General features: G+C 41.5%; 2 protein-coding genes across 4 annotated transcripts in view; one reads left to right on the forward strand and one right to left on the reverse strand.

Moving 5' to 3' along the window:
- LIFR (LIF receptor subunit alpha) overlaps positions 1-7,829 on the forward strand; it is a 53,978-nt gene extending 46,149 nt beyond the window's left edge. For all 3 annotated transcript variants that reach the window (XM_021551576.3, XM_077790527.1, XM_021551569.3), the window contains one exon: positions 452-7,829. In XM_021551576.3, coding sequence (XP_021407251.1) covers positions 452-1,090 — 639 coding nt within the window. In that variant the 3' untranslated portion in view covers positions 1,091-7,829. The remainder of the gene's footprint in view (positions 1-451) is intronic.
- A 6,117-nt stretch (positions 7,830-13,946) lies between these two features.
- Positions 13,947-18,168, reverse strand: part of EGFLAM (EGF like, fibronectin type III and laminin G domains) — a 72,084-nt gene continuing 67,862 nt past the window's right edge. Inside the window, exons 22-24 of the mRNA XM_021552052.3 lie at positions 15,816-15,899; positions 14,642-14,745; positions 13,947-14,141 (exon numbers count right to left, since the gene is read on the reverse strand). Coding sequence (XP_021407727.2) covers positions 13,987-14,141; positions 14,642-14,745; positions 15,816-15,899 — 343 coding nt within the window. The 3' untranslated portion in view covers positions 13,947-13,986. The remainder of the gene's footprint in view (positions 14,142-14,641; positions 14,746-15,815; positions 15,900-18,168) is intronic.

Genomic DNA, 18,168 nt, shown 5'->3' on the forward strand with positions numbered 1-18,168 from the left:
AACTAGGAAAGGACTGTTGCATTTCTCTTCTTCCAGCTAGTGAGAAGTGTCAGTACCTGATAAGAATACAGGAGTAACACACTCAGATTTGTCAAAGTGTTAGAAGAAGCAGGAAGTATGGAGATCTGCCATATCCCATTGTCCTGGTAGATACATTAGTTGGAGATGGGCATAATATTTAAACAGCCTTCGGGTATGGCTTATACAAAGACAAGATTTGGAGAGAGTTCTCAAACACTTACTGCAAGATCTCAAGTCTCTTCAATTTGCATAAAGTACTTATAACATTAAAAGGAATGTGAGCCAGAAAATGATAAACACATTTTTCTTTTTTAATGTATTGTAGTAATGGCCATGGGATGAGTACAATCCACAAGCTGTGCTGTAATTTCAGCAGCTTGTTGTTTTCAGGTTTTCCAGAACTTTTAGCTTCTCTTTTTTCTCATTTCAGGGGAATAAGACACTAAAAACACTGGAAATGAACCCATGCACCCCGAACAGTGTTGAGGTGGTGGAAACACAATCTACAGCTCCAAAGATTGAAGACACAGAGATTATGTCCCCAGCAGCAGAAACCACTGTGCCTGAAGATGGTTCTGACTCAGAAATGGAGAACCACGTTGTTGTCTCCTACTGCCCCCCTATCATTGAAGAGGAAATCTCAAATTCCCCTATGGATGAACCTGGGGGGTCATCTCAGGTGGTCTATATTGACATCCAGTCAATGTATCAACCTCAAATTAAACCAGAGGAGGAGCCAGAAACAGACTTAGTGACTACAGCAGGCTATAAGCCACAAATGCAGCTGTCTATCAGTGCTCTGAAAATAGAGGGTCATTCACCTGTGGAGGAAGAATTGGATAAAACTGCAGGTTACAGACCTCAAGCAAACACAAACACCTGGAACATGGGCACTCCAGACTCTCCTGGATCAGTTGAAAGCAACAATGAAAATGCATCTTTTGGGAGCCCATGTTCAATTAATTCACGACAGTTTCTGCTTCCCCCAAAAGATGATGAAGACTCTCCTAAACCCATTAACACAGGGTGGTCCTTCACACACTTTTTTCAGAACAAACCAAATGATTAACAGTGAGTCCTCATTGCACGTGAACCTGCCTTCTGAATAAGCTTTTAGTCCTGATATTGTAAAGAAAGGAAGAAAAAAAGTGCAAAAGGCATGAATTATTCTTGGAGACAGTCAGCAGAAGTGCTAGTGAGCTGAATGTTATCATGTGTAAGTTAGTCAAAGTGTTAATATTCCATTGTAATAGAGGCTGAGACGCCAAAATTATAGCAATTTAGTTATTACTCTAGTAAAATATATTGGATGTAAGGGGTTTTGGATTTACAATTTTAAATTATAGTCAAAGAACTCTGCCTACCTTCACACAGTGCTCCAAGAAAAATGTGGTCTCATGCAATTTATAACTTGGAAAGATTGCTTTGCTTTATTGTAGTTGTTCTCAACCATGCAGACTCAAAGGATGCAGCGCCAACAGATTTCCTTACTGAAGGTTTAATTTATAGCAAATCTCATCCTAGGACATGGAAACAATGTGGTGGGAAACTGTTGAGATCTTTTACCTAGTTGTAAACAAAGAACAAATGAGAATGCTATTTTTTTTATTTTCCTGTATGGAAGGTTATTGTCACTGTTTAACACTTAGAAAGCAATGGCCATTCAAATCTGTTGCTTTTTAACTAGACACTAATTTCTGTACCTACTGTACAATCTTTATTCAATGTTTGACTCAGGGGTACAAACTTGGGGAAAAGAACTGTAACACTGATTGAAACCTCAAGAAGAACTGCATAAAATTTAAAACATCCTTTAAAAAAAACCCAAAAACTTATAATGCTCTATATTTTTTCTATCTTTTGGTTAGTTAATCTTTCCTAATGTATTGCACTAATACATTTTGTATTTCATAGATTCTGCTCCAGATCTCCTGCTTTGAAGTGGTACAGTAGTCCATTCACCCTCAGTGTTCAGCAGTCTTTGCACTATGCAGTAAATGTAAGCCATGGGGAAATCTGTCTACTTACCTTAGTTGCTGATGCAGTTTGGCACATGAAATTAGAGGTAGTAGGACTAAGTCCTTGAGGAGAAATTGCTTTCTGGATGGTCTTTATCGTATTAGCTTTGTATTACCTGCTTCCTGGCTGATCTTTGATCTTAGGTGTCAACCCAACAGGACCTTCTATACAAATCCTACCTGGGGGTACAAGGTAGGATTTCTCTAGTGGCAGGGATAAACCCAGGGAGGTTTTAGTGCCGCTAATTCTACCTCTCCTTTACCAGATATGTGATGCAAAGAAAGCTTAAATTATGTACATCTGTGTGCTTAAAGGAGTGTTTAGAACAATCGTCTTTTAAAATGCTTGTTTTCCCATGTGTATCTCTAAATAACTGTAACTGTAACATTTCACTGTGTAAATTTCAGGTTGTGGCATACATGAATTTCACTAGCTTACAGGATAAATGTTTGAGACATTTACCTGTTTCTTGCTGTAAAACAGTGGGAAGGCATCAGATGTTAAAAGAGCTTGATCAAAAAGGGTCTCCGTAAAGTTCTAACCGGTTTTTTTTTTTAGTCTCCATCTCCTTAGCTACTGTGCTTTGTTTGGGGTTTGGATTGTTGTTTGGTTTTGGGTTTGGGTTTTTTTTTTAATAAATAAGACATGGGAATGGTTTTCTAAACAAAACAGATAGGAGACTGAATTGGCTCAGCTGCTAGTTGTAAAGGTGTGAGAGTAGACTAGAAGGATGACTTGAAAGACATTTGGTCTCCAAACCACATGATCTGGACATCAAAATAAAACCAAGCATAAGGTTAAACATAATCACAGCAATGCGTGGTTCAGTTTCAGAGGCTGACATATCTCTGTCATCTCCATAGAACAAAAGTATAGAGATGTTTCAAAACCAACAAAAAGGCAAAGCACTAAATAGTTACCCTAGGGTAACACCTTCCTGTGTGTGCCTCTCTGAAGAGTGAACTGTGAAGAAGTGAAGAACAGATTAATCTGAAGGTCTGGCAAGAGTGCAAGGTGTCTCTGAAAGAACAGAAAGTGCACATAGGATTCATTTTTTGAGTCTTTGAATTAGCAGGGCTGCAGGTGGGAAGAAAGGCAGTGCAAAGAGCCGACATCCATTTGTGACCAAGGGAAGTGTCATAGCCCATTACTTAGAACATTAAACTAACACATGAAAGGAAGTAGTTAAGCCCTTTGTGATTGATAGCTGGCAGGAGGCTAAATCTTAATAGTAACAACTATTTTTCATAATTGTTATTTTTAAGAGTATTTCTTTTCACTAGTGTAGATTTGGCTTAGTGTGTCCAGCTCCTAAGGTGAATTTTAGCTTTTGCTGCAATATGCTTTTAATTGAAAGCAGATGATGTAATGGACAATGTGTATGGGTAGTGGTTAGGGGTTTTTTAATAGCACGGTTTCTCAGTGCAGAGGAGCAATCAATATTGTATGGTAATACAACTGAGAAAAAGAAGACCTCTGTAGCAGAATAGCTGACCATGGAGAATAACTCAGCTTTTCATATGTCTGTGTATTGCAAGAAACAAAATCAAACTGCAGTTTGAGTGTACTAGCAATTTTTAATTTGGAGACTGGAAATCAGGGCAGATGCAGCGAACACACAGAATTCTCACAGGAAGCAGTTTAGGACCGTTCTCAGTGTTCACATGGTGAATAATTTACCATAAACTTCACATACTCAGGTTTCCCAGTGTGCTGCTCCTCCTATTCAGTAAAGACGACAACATTTTAAATTGCTTAATTTCTTAGTGATTAGGTAAGGAAAATGCATGTTGTGCCTCAATGTTGATGTTATAAACTCTCTGACCTAATTATTCATCTCTCTTTTTTTCCTTTTTGTTTTTAATTCTTGACTATATACCTAGTATTCTGATTTTCAGGGTGCTGGTCAGAAAGATCTTTTAGCAGCAATTGCTTCAGTAAGAAAAGTGGGGCAGATGTGGGAGAGAGGCAGGCTTATGCAGTATCTATAGCATGATTGTTGCTTAATGCTGATGAGCCAGTAGGCAGTTGTCATTCCAGCACTTGAAAGCTCAGCTGCTTCACCTCTGTGGTTTCCTTTGAGCCTATTCAGTGCTGCCTTTCAAATGCCTATCTCAGATCTTCAGCAGTGAATTCAGATGCATAGGCAGAGGTGGTGTGCTAATGTGATCAGCCATCCCTGGGTGTGTGGAGCAGTAGGGATGAATGACAAGGATAGTCAGGGGAACAGACTTGATTTCTGAGCCCAAGTGCCATGTTAAATCAAAGAAGCATCTTTAGGAATGTCTTTGAACCAAATACTCTTTCAAAGCATGGTGCTCTCTTGTAGCCTCTAAATTCTTTGATAACACAGTTGTAAGCTTCAGAGGGGATCAGATTCTTTGTACTAGTGCCTTCTAGCTTCCTGATGAGCCTCCTCGGACAAGTTTTTTTCTGAGAAATATATTAGGCATCCTAAAGTTTAAAGAGCATTTCCTTACTATACTTTTGTAAAAAATCTCATCCTTTATTGAACATTTATTTTTACTTATTTTGGATTTTTTACTTTATTTTTTAGAAGAGTAAAAAGTGCAGCTTTAAAAAAAAAATTTAAAAAGAATCAGGCGAAAAACAAAACCCAACAACTTCCAGAAGGGATATGACCAGAAGGGATTGTGTCCCACCTAACTTCAGTCCTCCAGCGTCAGTGTTTGGAGATGTAGGGTATTAATGCCAAGCAGTTGCTTTCTGAAGAAAGTAGTCGGTTCTGCTGCTTTTTATTTTTGAGCCATGCCTGTCATATGTGACAATTTAAGTTTTGCAATGGATTTTTGTACTGTTCACTGTACATGTGGAGCATCAGTCACATTTGATGTATCATTGTGCACTCTCCTATTTGACACATTCATTATATTTGTTTTTTGACATGCGCAAGATCTGGGATCTCAGGTTTGTATTAGATTTTGGAAAGGTAGATCTGCATGTGATATACCTCACAGAACTACTAGTTAATATTCAACAAAATAGTAAGCTAATATTACAGGCAGGCAGTGAATTACCTCCCCTGCTATGCAGTGGCTGTATAGGCAGACCTAGCACCCGGTAACTGACATTTGCTATCTTTATTATCTCTAGTTGCTGCTTTCATGGGTAAACCATTTCCAAAGGGAGCCAGTCACTGTGTTTTTGTCATGGCATAATTGGCAGATGGTGCCATGTTTCTTCATCTTTGGTTTATGTGGGGGACCAGAACTTTACTTTGTTAAGAACGTGGCAACAGCACACTCCTGCTGACCTCAAGCTTTAGGCTGCTCTGAAGAGGCATTTTCAAGTCACTTTTTTATGTTGTTGTTGATAGGTTCAGCTGGGTAAAGCTTAGTGCTGTGTTGTTTCCTGTGATCATGTTCTCCAGGATACTCCGTTGAACATGAATAGGCACAAAAATTAAAGTAATTTGGTGCACTGGAGAGAGAAGGAGATAAGACATCACTCTGAAAAGGCAATGATAAATGTTGTGCTCTGTTTTTAAATAAATACTGCTTTGTAAATAGAATACTTGTATCCCTACAAGTAGATAGAAATATAGTAAAATAATTTGACAGATATTAGAAAAATGTAACATTTAGAGAATGAGATTGCTAACAAGGCTCTGTGTACCATACATCTATGAAGAGCTTCCCATGTAAATAGCATCTTCTGTTCTGCCACAGACTTTGACTAAGACTTCAGTGCAAATGACATTTAATATTTGTAACTCTAAGTCCTAGTGCTTTATGCACACATGTGCTTGCATCATCATGTGCCTAGGTGCATATGGCAGAGGAAGTCGGCTTGCAATTGCCAAAGTGATATTTTTGGAGTCCTGTACATGACTATGTACCTTCTGAGACAGTTTTGTCTAGAGAAAGCCCCTGCTGTCTTGTGCTCCTCCCAACACACTTTGCAACACTTGTGGTGCTGTACATTAAGTGATGCCATGTGTGGATGATGCTCAGAGATTCTGTTGGCAGTATTTGTTGGTTTTTTCCCTTGTCTTTTCCTTTGACAGCCTGGAAACACAGTCTCAGACCCCAAATGCTAGACAAGGATTCAAAAGTGTTTGAGTGTTTTAATTCTCTTATGTTTAAGATTGTCTTAGATATCTCATTTGGAGCTGTAAAATAGTTTCTTCCTCTACAATTTTCTTTCCCCTCCCCCATTAATATAAGTCTAGATTTTCCCCAGTGCTTCTAAGATAGCCAGTGTTGGTTTCCCTTTTGCATGTTGAACAAACAAACCTCAGATGATATTGGCAGGCTTTCTGTAACTTTATAAGTTGTCCCAGGGTTCATGACAATACTTCTCCCCCACAAAAAGATCTATTAATTCCTTCTGCTTTTACAACTGAAAAAAAAAAAAAAACCTCCAGAAGAATTCTGCATTTTGGAGGGCAGGGGCTCAGCATCCCCATTCAGGTGAGCTGGTCTAATGGCAGGGTATTTCATGAGAGGATGGGGTTAATCCCTCTCCAGTCTCACCCTCCTTTTGTGACAGCACTGTCCAGGTGACTTTGTGGTGAACCAGAGCAGATTAAATCCTTGGTTTTCAATGTGATACCTAACAAAATCTCTAGGACAGTCCAAAATCTGCATTTTGACTGAAAGCAAGCTTCAGTGGAGATTCATGGACAGCTTCCACTAGAAGGCTCAATATCTTTGCAGCTCACTTGGTCTCATGTTGTGCAAAAAGTAGTGAGTAAAACTAACCCAGGAACAAAACAAAAAGTGAAATTTTCACTTTTTCATTACTTGGATTAAGAAAAATTTACAAATTAATAGCTCAAGCAGAGCAAAGTAAAATAGAAAGGTCAATAAAAAAAGACTCCTTGAACATCACTCCGTCAATGTTTTCTAACTGTGGTTCAAGAACGGTTTTGGAAATATTTTACATTTTCATAGCATGTCAAAAGTTTGTAAAGCTGGGGATAGCAAAAAAGAGAAGACAACTGAATCATATCATATCTGAAATCCTACTTGAAGGTAACAGCAATTTGAACTCCAAGCCTGATGTGGCACACAAAACATCAGAACTCGTGGAATCATGCTGGTCACCTGAAAAAACACACAACATTGTACTATAATGCTGTAACTTTAAACATACACTGTGAATAGGTTCAATTTTTTTTAGCTCTTTTTATACCATATTTTTTACAGCATAAATAATTTGCTTAGAGATGTTTTTTTTATGTTCTGTTTTTATGAAGATTTTAATGGACTTTTGTTAAATACTAGTGAAAATATTGTTTGCCAATATGACATAGTCATCTATAGAAGTTAATTCTGAGAATAAATCAGTAGATTGAGCTGAAAAAATAGTCTTCATAACACACTAAATCTAATAAGTCATTCAGCATATTTTTGTTGCTGAATGATACTGAAATTTTCCAGCTTCCAAATCTGCTGTGGAAAAATTACATCTTTCATGATTTTAGCAAAATCATCACAAGGCACTTTAATGAAGCTGTAGCATGCCAAGTAAAATACTGATTCAACAAAGTGTATCACTATGAAAAATTATCAGCTAAACCGTTAAACAAATGCATGCTTAAAAAAGGAAGCATGGGATCATGTTGGGGATATAATATTTCAGTGTGGCAGTTGACATTTAAGACTAACCTAACACTAAGATACAACTTTGCATACATTTTAAACCTAGTTTGCTTGCTTAATGTAACTCCTGTTGTATTGCTTGAGTGTCTAAAAGTAAGCATGTGTTTAACAATTTTGCCATAGTATTGCCATGAAATTTAATAAATATATTTTCTTACACTCTTACATGTTTTCATTATTATTTGTTTTCCCATCTATTTTTTAATTAAGAGTTAAATTCTGCTCATGCCCCAGTACAAACAAAGTTATTTGAATTTTGTGCCAGAGTAAATAACCACAGAATCTATCAAGCAGAGCCTTGGCTTCCTGATAGGTAGAGTAACAGATACTCCCTGAGCGGCTTCTCCTCAGCACAACAGACCCTACCATTTCCAAGGCCCACTGAAGCTCTCCTGCCCTTGCATACAATGCAGCGATAGGAAAAGGTCCAGGTCAGTTACCCATGTCCTCCTTGGCTTGTAGCTCTAACACAGCTGGGGTTTGATATGTGATCCCACTGCACACCTGGGCTGAGGGTGTGCAGACATCAGCCCTTGCAGACTCTGCATGGGGGACAGCCCTGTGCTGGGATGAAGTGGCAGGATGAAGGGGCCCAGGCTTTGCACTGTGGGCTTGGTTTGGGTGGCACAGGGCACCGTCTCAGCATGTTTTAGTGGAACTGAGCTAATCGTTGTGGGCCTTATGTTTGAGGCCATTTATGTTTTGTCATTTGGTGTCCTAGTCACAGCCAAAGAATTTTGTGGCTAATCTAACCCACAGCACCTTTACTTGGGAATGACACCTTAACTTAGTGTGTAATGACAGATGGTACACCACAGCACATCACATGAAACCATCATGGCACAGTGACATTGTGCTGTCTCCATCTCTTTGGAGGCATCCTTGAAAGTCAGAGTCAGTTCCTTGCCTCACAACAGCAGAGAGGTGCAGCTTGATGTGACAGCAACTGGGCAGGGTGTGGGAGCATGCTAAGCACTGGGGAGATGTGGGATTAAGAACCTTTAGTGGGACTGAGCACTGCTCTCAAAAGGCATTTAGAGCTGTGGAAATGAGGAAAGGCTTAAAATCATTCCAGAAGTGAAACCCACAGGTGCCCTCTCCAGCCCTGGTAATGCTCTGGTCAGAGCAGGGACACCAGGGAAGAGTTCTCACTCCATCAGACAGGTCTCACTCCATCATCTGTGTCTCAGGTCTAAAAAATCTAACAGGATGATGGCCTTGAAATATCTTCTAAAGATATTGCATGTGTTCAGATATAGCTCATTCAATGTCTAGCAAAACCAGTTTAATCCAATTGGGCTGTATATTTAACACAGCTCCTGGGCAGCTAGAATGACTAGATACAATCATCACGGAGATACACAACAGCATCAGCAGAGGACCATGAACTGTCCCATACATGGCCATCACAATGAGAGTGGAGAGGAGTCAGACCATCCATGTTTTCTGGCCTTATTCCAGCACACAACTGTATCTTCTGTTTGAGTCTCCCTGTGCTGCCAGTGCTGGTTGCTCCCATTGTGGCACTGGCTGTAGCATTGAAGTACATGCTCAGATTTGTAACCAGAGAAGGTTTCTCTCAACACGTAAATAAAGTCCCTCTGTATGAAACACTTGTTACCTATTAAATCTGTGTTTTGGGAAAAACAATCAGTTCAAATGAAAGCTGCCTAAACATAATTATAAATGGGTGATCCCATTTTTGAATTCTGCTTTGCTGATGCCAAAACTAAAAATTTTAGAGAGGAAAAAAAAAATGGAAGCGGGTGAAATGGTAAATAAAATATTAGATACTGCTCCTCCCATGTTTTTAAAAGACAGAAAAATTTAGGAAAAATCTGCCATGTCCACAAAAAGTGATGATGTAGGTTGCCATTTAAGTCTGCAAAGCAAAAAATTAGGTTGGAAAGCTGCTATTTTGTGAGATAGAACATGGGGTGTCCGTGCTCTGCAGCTCCATTTCTTCCATGCTTCTCCCTACATCTCAGTAACAAAAAGTGCTGGAAAACATGGCCTGTGGGGATGGTGTTGAAAGAACTGGCACAGTTGTTTTCCTAGGAAGAAAGATTGAGGGAAGATTTAAAAAGAAAGAGCAGGGGAAGAGGAACAGTGTCATCTTTGTCTTAGTGCACAATGAACAAAGAAAAATGCTGTGACAGTGAATGGATATTCAAAAGAAATCAGGGCAGTTGGTCACAGCACTGCCAGGCAGTTTCCATCACAAGGGGTTTGACAAGAGGGCACTCACAGATTAGCAAGTCCTGTCCACAGGGACAGAAAGCCAGGACCCTGTAGAGCTGCCGTGACCACAGGTGCTGGCACCAGGCTGTTATTTATGAGTGAAATGCCAGACTGCAGAATCAAGAGCACAACGTCACGGTGCCCTGTGGACTCCACAGTGCCCACTCAAACCAATGAAAAAACTGAGGGAGAGAGTTGGGGAAGCGGAACAACCCCACCCATCTCCCCACCACCCAAGAAATAAAATGGTGATAAAAGATATATCTATCTGATGGGACATGGTTGTTGCTCTCCATGAGTAAACCATGACTGTACCCTATCCAGTCCTTTAAAGTGAGATTTGCCCCTCGAGGGGTAATGCTGTTGTGGAGGGAGCTGAACATGCAGAGCTGGAACAATACATTTTCCACCCAGTTTAATTTGCCATTCAAACAGAATGAATTTTTTTTTCTCAAAAGGAAAGCCTGGCTGACAAAATAGCAACTTTTACCAGGTAGTTATTGCAGGATAATACTCCATCCAGGGAATGGGCAACTTCCCAACCCTGGCACCCCCTCCTCCTCTTCCTCTTCACTTTTTTCCTCCCTGGGGCTGGAAGACGGGGATGGAAATGAGCTCCTGGCTGACCCAGGACAAACTAGTGCAGCAAGGATTTTCCAACCATAGTGAGCATTGCTAAGTCTCATCTGGCTTTAGAAAGCCTTCACTTGCTTTCTTTTTCTTTTTTCCTTATTTTCCTTTAGGATGAAGCAGATTAAACCTAACTTCTGATTCCTAGTAGCTGGTTCCCATGGAGATGGAGGAGTAGTGGAGAGCAGCAAGATACACTTTGCCCCGGGAAGAGTGAGGGGCAACCAGGAAGAAGCTCTGGCCAGCAGCCAGTGCTCAGCACAAAGCCTGACTCAGCCCACCAAAGCTGGCATCAAGGCAGGTGTTTATCCCTACTAAGTGGAATGTTACATATTTTGGGAATAATGTGGAAAACTAGTAAGAAAAATAAGAACTGCAGTTTAAGGAAGGAGATAAAATTGCAAAGAGAGGTACAAGCTCTTGTGGCTGCTAACTTCTCTGCTGGTTTGCACAAGTAACTGCATCAAAAGGGACAGGGCTCCAACCGGCAGGAACATACCCTGTTCTGGGTATGTTCTGGGGTCATGCCTTTCATTTGAGTCAGCCCAAGCAATGAGGATTGTGACTAATAAACATTCCTGGAGACAGCGAGCAGCACATGCAGGCCAGTTCCTGGGAAAATGACTAATCACTTTGCCATGCACTGTCCACCTTTCCTTTCTCCTTCCCTGACCCAGCATCGGTGGGGAGGGTGGCAGAGGGCAGGAGGGGCAGAACCTCGACATGTGGTCAGATATTCCTGATTTTCTGGTACCGGTCTCCTGCTCAGCCCCTGGAGTGGAAACCACAGAGTAAACCCATCCCCAAGCTTTACCAGGAAGAGTGGAGACGTAGATGAGGGACGTTTTCTCAGATTGTCTTTAAAAAGATGCAGAAAGAATCCTTTAAACCACTCAGGATCTTTGCTATTTACTCCTCCTCCCGCCGGCCCGGCCGGCACCGTGCAGCTGTGCTGCCCGTGCTCAGCCCGCATCGCTGCAGGGTGATGTCGCCAGCCCCGAATTCCCGCGTGGTGATAAGCAGAGCTGGAAACATCTGGGCAGCTGCCGTTTGCTGCTCTTCTTTTTCCACAACAACAGAGGTATTTCCTACCCACACCCCTCTCTACGCGACATTTCAGAAGAGTTGCTTTTGTTTTGGAGAAGCACCACCTCGTACCAAAGCACCCGGTATTCTGCAGTAAATTATCTTAAAATAGAGACCTCTCCCACCAGATGTTTGTCTTGGAACTGGTCTCCAAACCCTGCGACAGAAACGAAAGGATGGGAAAGGAACGGCACATAAGACAGAGCAGAGGATGATGCTGTTTGTGGACCTTGGAAGAGCCCCATCAACACCAGCACATGTCCAGAGGATTAGGGCTACAGCCAGTCAAATCCCCCTACTCTGTGACAGGTCAAGACAGGTCATTAAGCATCTGGAAAACCCCTCAAGCTCATAAGATGTGAATTTTCCCTTTCAGGCATGATCCAAGCTCAGACACTCCCACAGGGCTACACTGAGTAGACAGAAACATCTTCAGCCTCCAGAAATTTTAGTTTTCACTCTTTTTCAAACTCAGCACATTTTCACTTTACACCCCAAGGCATCCAATTCCATTTACTTTCGTTTCAAAGGCACATTTTGATCTGGTATACTTTGTCCTGCTTTTTCCCAGCCACAGAGTGTTTCTCCTTCCCCATGGGGCTCCCAAGCCAAACAAAACTTTGCTTCTCCTGGGAGGAGAGCCATGAGTGTCTCCAGTTCCTCTGCAAGCTGCCTGTGTCTTCTACAAATTTTTTCCTGAAGTATCATTTGAACAGAGGACAGAGCACAGCTGCACATCACATGATGGCACCACCATGTATTTTTCTTTTACTTTCTGTTTCTAATAAGTGCCTGCACTTGTTTTTGACCACTGCTACCTTACCTACAAGGTATCTTTAGCCTAAGAGAACAAGGTGTCCCTTTAGCATGCAGGACAGGAGCTGAGGTGTCCTCAGCAGGAATTTGCCTGTACCATTATCTAGATTTGCTGTAGGTGGGATGAATCTAGGGAATATGTGTGAGGTCTCAGTGGGGCAGGAGGACTCTGGGCACAGTAAAATGCAGCAGAAACCTCCTCACATCCATTGCTTTCACCACATCAGGTCCTTTCAGCTCACAGGCATTCAGATGAGTCTGTGCCCCTGAGGAAGTTTGTGGGTCCCCTGCCACAGGCACGTGGCAGGCTGTGGAGTGCCTTGCTGCATGGTTGGTCTCTCTTCCTCCCCCCAGCCCCTTCACAGGCTCACTCATCCACTTCGAACAAAGAATTAAGGAAGAAAAATCTCCAAGTTATGAAATTCTGGACTACTCTTTCAGTGTATCAACAGCACTCTGCCTGCTTAAATTACACTTTGGCAATCAAGGTTGCATAAGTGCTGGTCCAGTGCCTAGAAAACATAACATTTTAAGAGGACTGTGACCTTCCAAGGTCTCTTGCAATATCTTTTCTCATTTTTCTAAAAAAAAAAAAAAAAATTATAATGCCACAGTAGCAAGTATTTCCTCTTTTTTTCCTAATTTTTTAATCTGGTTCTGACAGGAAAGCTTCATAATGTACAATTTTAAACTGACAAAATTTACAGAACAAAAAGAGTCAGATGTAAAACTGGTCATAACTCGCAAATATCCCCATTAAAACTGTATAATACAGACATTAAGCCACAGGTCACTTTTCTATTTTTAGGAAAGTGTGCAAAGAGCTAATTGTAGAGTACATGTAGATGTTAAAAGTGATGCCATGTAAGCAGGTCTGCTGCTGCTATAAAAAATAGACAAGTATAAAATTACTTCTACAAAATTGGTTCATTTTTTTTTGTTGCTTGTAATAAAAAAGTAGACTTGTAAGAACTTTCCTCCTCAACAAACAACAATATTTTGAAACCAGTCATTGTAACTGTTATCCTGTTACACAGGATGAAACATAATTTAGCTAAATCAGAGAGTGATAAGGAGAACTGCTTGTTCCAGGACCTACATGTGATTGCAGAAATATGCTGCCCAATGGTGTATTTGTTGAACAGCACAGTCAATGCATCACTGCAGGGTGGGATGATTGCAGGTGTTTCAAGATTGCTTTCTCTGATACTACAAAAGATAACCTAAGGACCACAAAACAGTCACTGAGCTACTTATAACATCACACTTTGCCATTTGCACTGATGCACAACCATTAGCATTCACTAAACACTTAAGGGGTAGAGGGCATGGTTCATACACAAAATGCTTGGTTTCATTTGGACAGGAGAGGGAATGAGAAAGGAAAAATGTCCTTTTGTTTTTCTTGGTTTTGGGTTTCCCTTTGGCTTTGTCACCTTCGCAGATGGCAAACATGGTCCAGCTGTAGAGGACTGCATCAGCAAGCTCTTGCTCAGCCACACACACAAGCACACAACGGGTCCTCAGCACCAGGATTCCTCTCTTGTCACTTGGTCCCACATGTGTTGATGTTCTTCCCATTGGCAGCATCCTCCACCAGCGAGATGTGGTAGTCAGTTGAGAGTGTGAGGTGGGAGATGCAGCCCACTAGCCCCCGCAGGTACTGCCGGTTTGTGTGCAGGGCAATTTCCTTCATGCCACCTGTGGGAAAGGCAGCTGTCAGCACCAACATGGGCATCTGCTCCTGCTTGGCAGCTGCACACCTAGCAATGCCATTCCTAGGGCACCTCAGAAGGGAATTTTAACATACAGGTTTCTCTGTGTTGTTTTAAGTAACATTTTTAAGCACTTGAAACTAAAGAGGGGATAAGCAGGAGGTAATGAATTAGGACACTAATTATATATTTCAGAAATTGTAGCATCAACAAGAGCTGAATCAGCTTGTGCTCAGGTGTGGGGTTTCAAGCTGCTTCTTGCTGTTTCTATGTACATGCCAGGAGTACCATGGGTGTCCTATAGTGCTCGTCCCTTCTTATACCCATTCCCACATCCCACTCAGAGAAGCCTCCTCACATAAAAAAGGCTGTGGCAGACTAGAGGTTGCTGTGTGGCACCTCCACCAGGAGCTGGACAGAGCTGGAAAGCCCTGCCTTGCAGCTGACCTTGCGTCTGTGTCCTGAATGTGAATAGTTAGCACCCACCTACATAGAGATCTCCATTGATATTTAACTGCCTCATCTTCCCAGGGGATTTACCGGTCCTGGCACCATAATCGTCCACGGTTACTTTGCCAGACTGTCCATCCCTGAAACAAAAAGTGAATCACTCTTGTTCATCCAGCCTACAATCAGACAGGAGGAGGAGCAGCGGCATTTTCCACTCGCCAGGACACCAGAGCAACTCAGAGCTTAGCTGGGGTCACAATGAAGGCTTGGAACTGGGAAGACCCAAAGACGCAGTGTACTATGGCCATCCAGACTTTCCAGGTTTTGGTATTTTTTTTTACAGCTGTCCTGCAAAGTGTCCTGCAAAGAAACCTGCAAAGTGTGCAGGACACATTTGCAGAGCAGAAAGTGATGGAAAATAATCAAATTGGACAGGGAGGGGACAGAAAGAATGGGCACATTCTGATCTGTTGTTAAAAATCAAATGTGATGTTAAAAGTTAACAGCAGAAGCTTCAAAAGAAGGGAAAAAATGGGCAAGCTATGGTAAAACTTACTTTTAGGCAGTTTTGTTTCTCACTAGAGCCATTTTACATAAGGTCAATAACAGTATTAACAGAAAAGCTACTTGATGGGTCCTATTCTCAATGAATTTGGTAACAATTTGTGCTAAATGTCTGACTGTGATTTCCATGGAATCAACCTCTCATGAAGAGAGATGTATGCTTTCCCTGCTGGACACAGTTGCCTCCCATGAGGTAATGAGTTATAAATATGAGTTATATATACACTGCAAGATGTCTGCACCTCCTCTAAATAGAAAAACTAGGTTTACACTGTCTGTGCTCCAATGCTTGTGCTAGCCCACAAAATGCTCACCAGGGAATTTTGAAATGCAGACATTAAAGAAAAAATACTCTTAACCGAAATGGTATGGGTTTAGTAGCATGTCTGTCACAGCCCCAGAATAGCCCCGCATGACTTTGGCAGCCTGCCTTGGGCTGTGCTGGATTGGCACTGTCACCTCAAATACAGCAATCTTTGTGTACATCATCCCGAAACAGCCAAGCTGCTAACAGTTCCACTCCTAAGTGACATGTGAGTGTGGAGCGGCAGTGATTCACACCCCACCAGCATCCGGACACACCAACCAGCATCTTTAATGGCAGGGTGGCTCCCAAGTGCCTCCCAGATGAAGCCTGCCCACTTACCGAACAGCTTTGACTCTGTGCCACCGGCCATCGCTGAAAGAGCCGTTCACCGTGATGGAAGCAATGCCACTGCCCAGATTGTAGCTACAATTAAAAAAAAATTGAAATGTTAACTGCCTTCCTTGAAAGGACCAGTTGCCTGCCAAGTTGCTCAGGCATCCTCACTCCCTTTTGGCTCAGATTTTGGGGCAATCAGTGGAGTCCTTTGGGTTGCCAGCAGCAGTGCTCTTATTTTGTAAAGTCTCATGGACAAGCAGGCAAAACTCCCTGAGTCAGGGTACCATCACCACCTTTCCATAGGAACAAGAAGAGACCTTCTGCATAGCCAGCAGGGAATTATGAAGTCAGTGATCTACAGATCTTTGGCCTAATAGGAGACCGCAGGGGGAATTTGCAAATATGGTTAATAAATAAATTTTTACAAGAGTAAATAAGCATGCAACCTATAACAGATCTACAAACCATCTGAAATATAGGGAAGGTTGAGACTGGTGATGTTTGGAAAGATGAAGTCTAATAAATGCAGCCTCTTCAGCTACTACTCTAATTATTTATTCTTTGTCCTTGTTTCTACTAAAAAACTCAGCAGATACAATGTCCTCATCACGTTTATACTTCAGGCATCTTAATTTCTAGGTCCCTGAAACTTGGGCCAACCTTAACAAAAGAGACGTATCTGCTACAGCACAGTGAGCTATTGAGTGCTCCAGATGAACTAGCTGCTGCTGGACTTCAGCCTGAAGCAGGAGGGATTAAAGCCAACATCACTCTCTCCAAAAAAGACTGAACATGGAATGAACTCATGGCCAGGGTGAGGTTCTCAAGAACAGCACACTAAACTGTGAGCTGCCCAGAGCAAATTGGTTGCCCTAAATTTGTTTCCTCTCCAGGGGTTTAAGTGAGTCTCAGGCAAGCACTCCCTTTTACCCAGGATGCAAACACAAGTCTAGGTTAAAAATGAGGATTTGGGTGTTTAGGATTGCATCAAAATGTTAGAACTTTGATAACAGAAATGAGATTCATATCCCTAATTAATCCCTCTACAAGAGCTACAACAGTGAAATAACCTTTGACAGAAGCAGGAAGCAACGGAATTTACAGCACCAAGTACACTATATAGGGAATAAAGGCCATAGAAAATGGGAAAGTAAAAGTGTGTTTTGGATTTCAATTTGGATCAGAACATAGACATCTAAACTTGGGCTGCAGGAAAATTCTTCAAAGTCACATCCCTGATAGTCTCTTGACTTCACCTCTCAAAAGATGAAAATATAGCATGAGGATCAATCTTTCAGAACGATTTTTTAATGCATTTTTCCTTTCACCATCTTCTTTGATGCTCCTCTTCAGTAAACAGTTATTGCTTATGAGGGTTTTATTTTGGTAGTTAAAGTTTCCCCTTCCTAAATGAATGTAGGAGGTATTTCAGTAAAATTCAGCTGTTTTGGTCTAAAGTCTTTGACTATCTTCATCTCTGGGGAAAAGCAGCAACCTAATAAAAATTGCACTGTGTTTTGGAAACAAAATAGAGTGGCCACTTACTACCATGTGTCTTAGAAAGTCCTTCCCTTAGAATGACATTGAAACAATGTACCACTTCTGCAGTCAGTTCCTTGTTTATAAATCAATGAGGAAACTAAGAGATTTTGCCAAACTAGCCACTGTTAAATCACATTTTTAAAAAAGGTTGAAAGGAATTAATTTAAATAAAAATGTGCAACTTATCTATACATTCATGGTAGCAAAGAACAGCCAGTTAAGTAAAAAAATTATCTTAAATAATAAACTCTCTGCCACATGATTGATAGTGTCTCACAACAATCCACAATAGCGATGGCATTTGTGGTTTGCTGTTTCAGTATTTGCCTTACACAACCTGAAGTAGTACCATGAGGAAACACAAGGCTTTCAAAACACAGGAGTCCCAAAAAAGCACCATGCAAAAACTTGCACAGGGTGTGCCCGAGTGTCTGCAAGGAAGAAAGAGATGCTGGAGCAAGACCCCAGCATTTCCCAATACTTCCCAATTTCACCATTTTGACAGCAGTATTACTGCTTAATTAAGTGATTCTGTGGATGGTGGCAGAAACAAGGTGTGGTGACAGCTGTGTGTTTGTCATAGGGCTGGATATCTGGGGGTCTGAGGTGGTGGAAGCCCTGCTCCTGTGTGCCCTGTCTGGCAAAGAGTGAGCCCACTCTGAGCACTGGCATCACCAAAGTTTGTCCTTGACCCCTGCCAGCCCTACCCTGCTCTGCTTACTGAGATAGATTTAATAGTCATGTTTAATAGGCTTACCAAGAGTATTCATCCCCTCATAAGAAATCTTTCAGAAAATCACAATAAAGCCCTGAT

This window comes from Lonchura striata, chromosome Z, assembly GCF_046129695.1.
Source record: "Lonchura striata isolate bLonStr1 chromosome Z, bLonStr1.mat, whole genome shotgun sequence".
Lineage (NCBI taxonomy): Eukaryota > Metazoa > Chordata > Aves > Passeriformes > Estrildidae > Lonchura > Lonchura striata.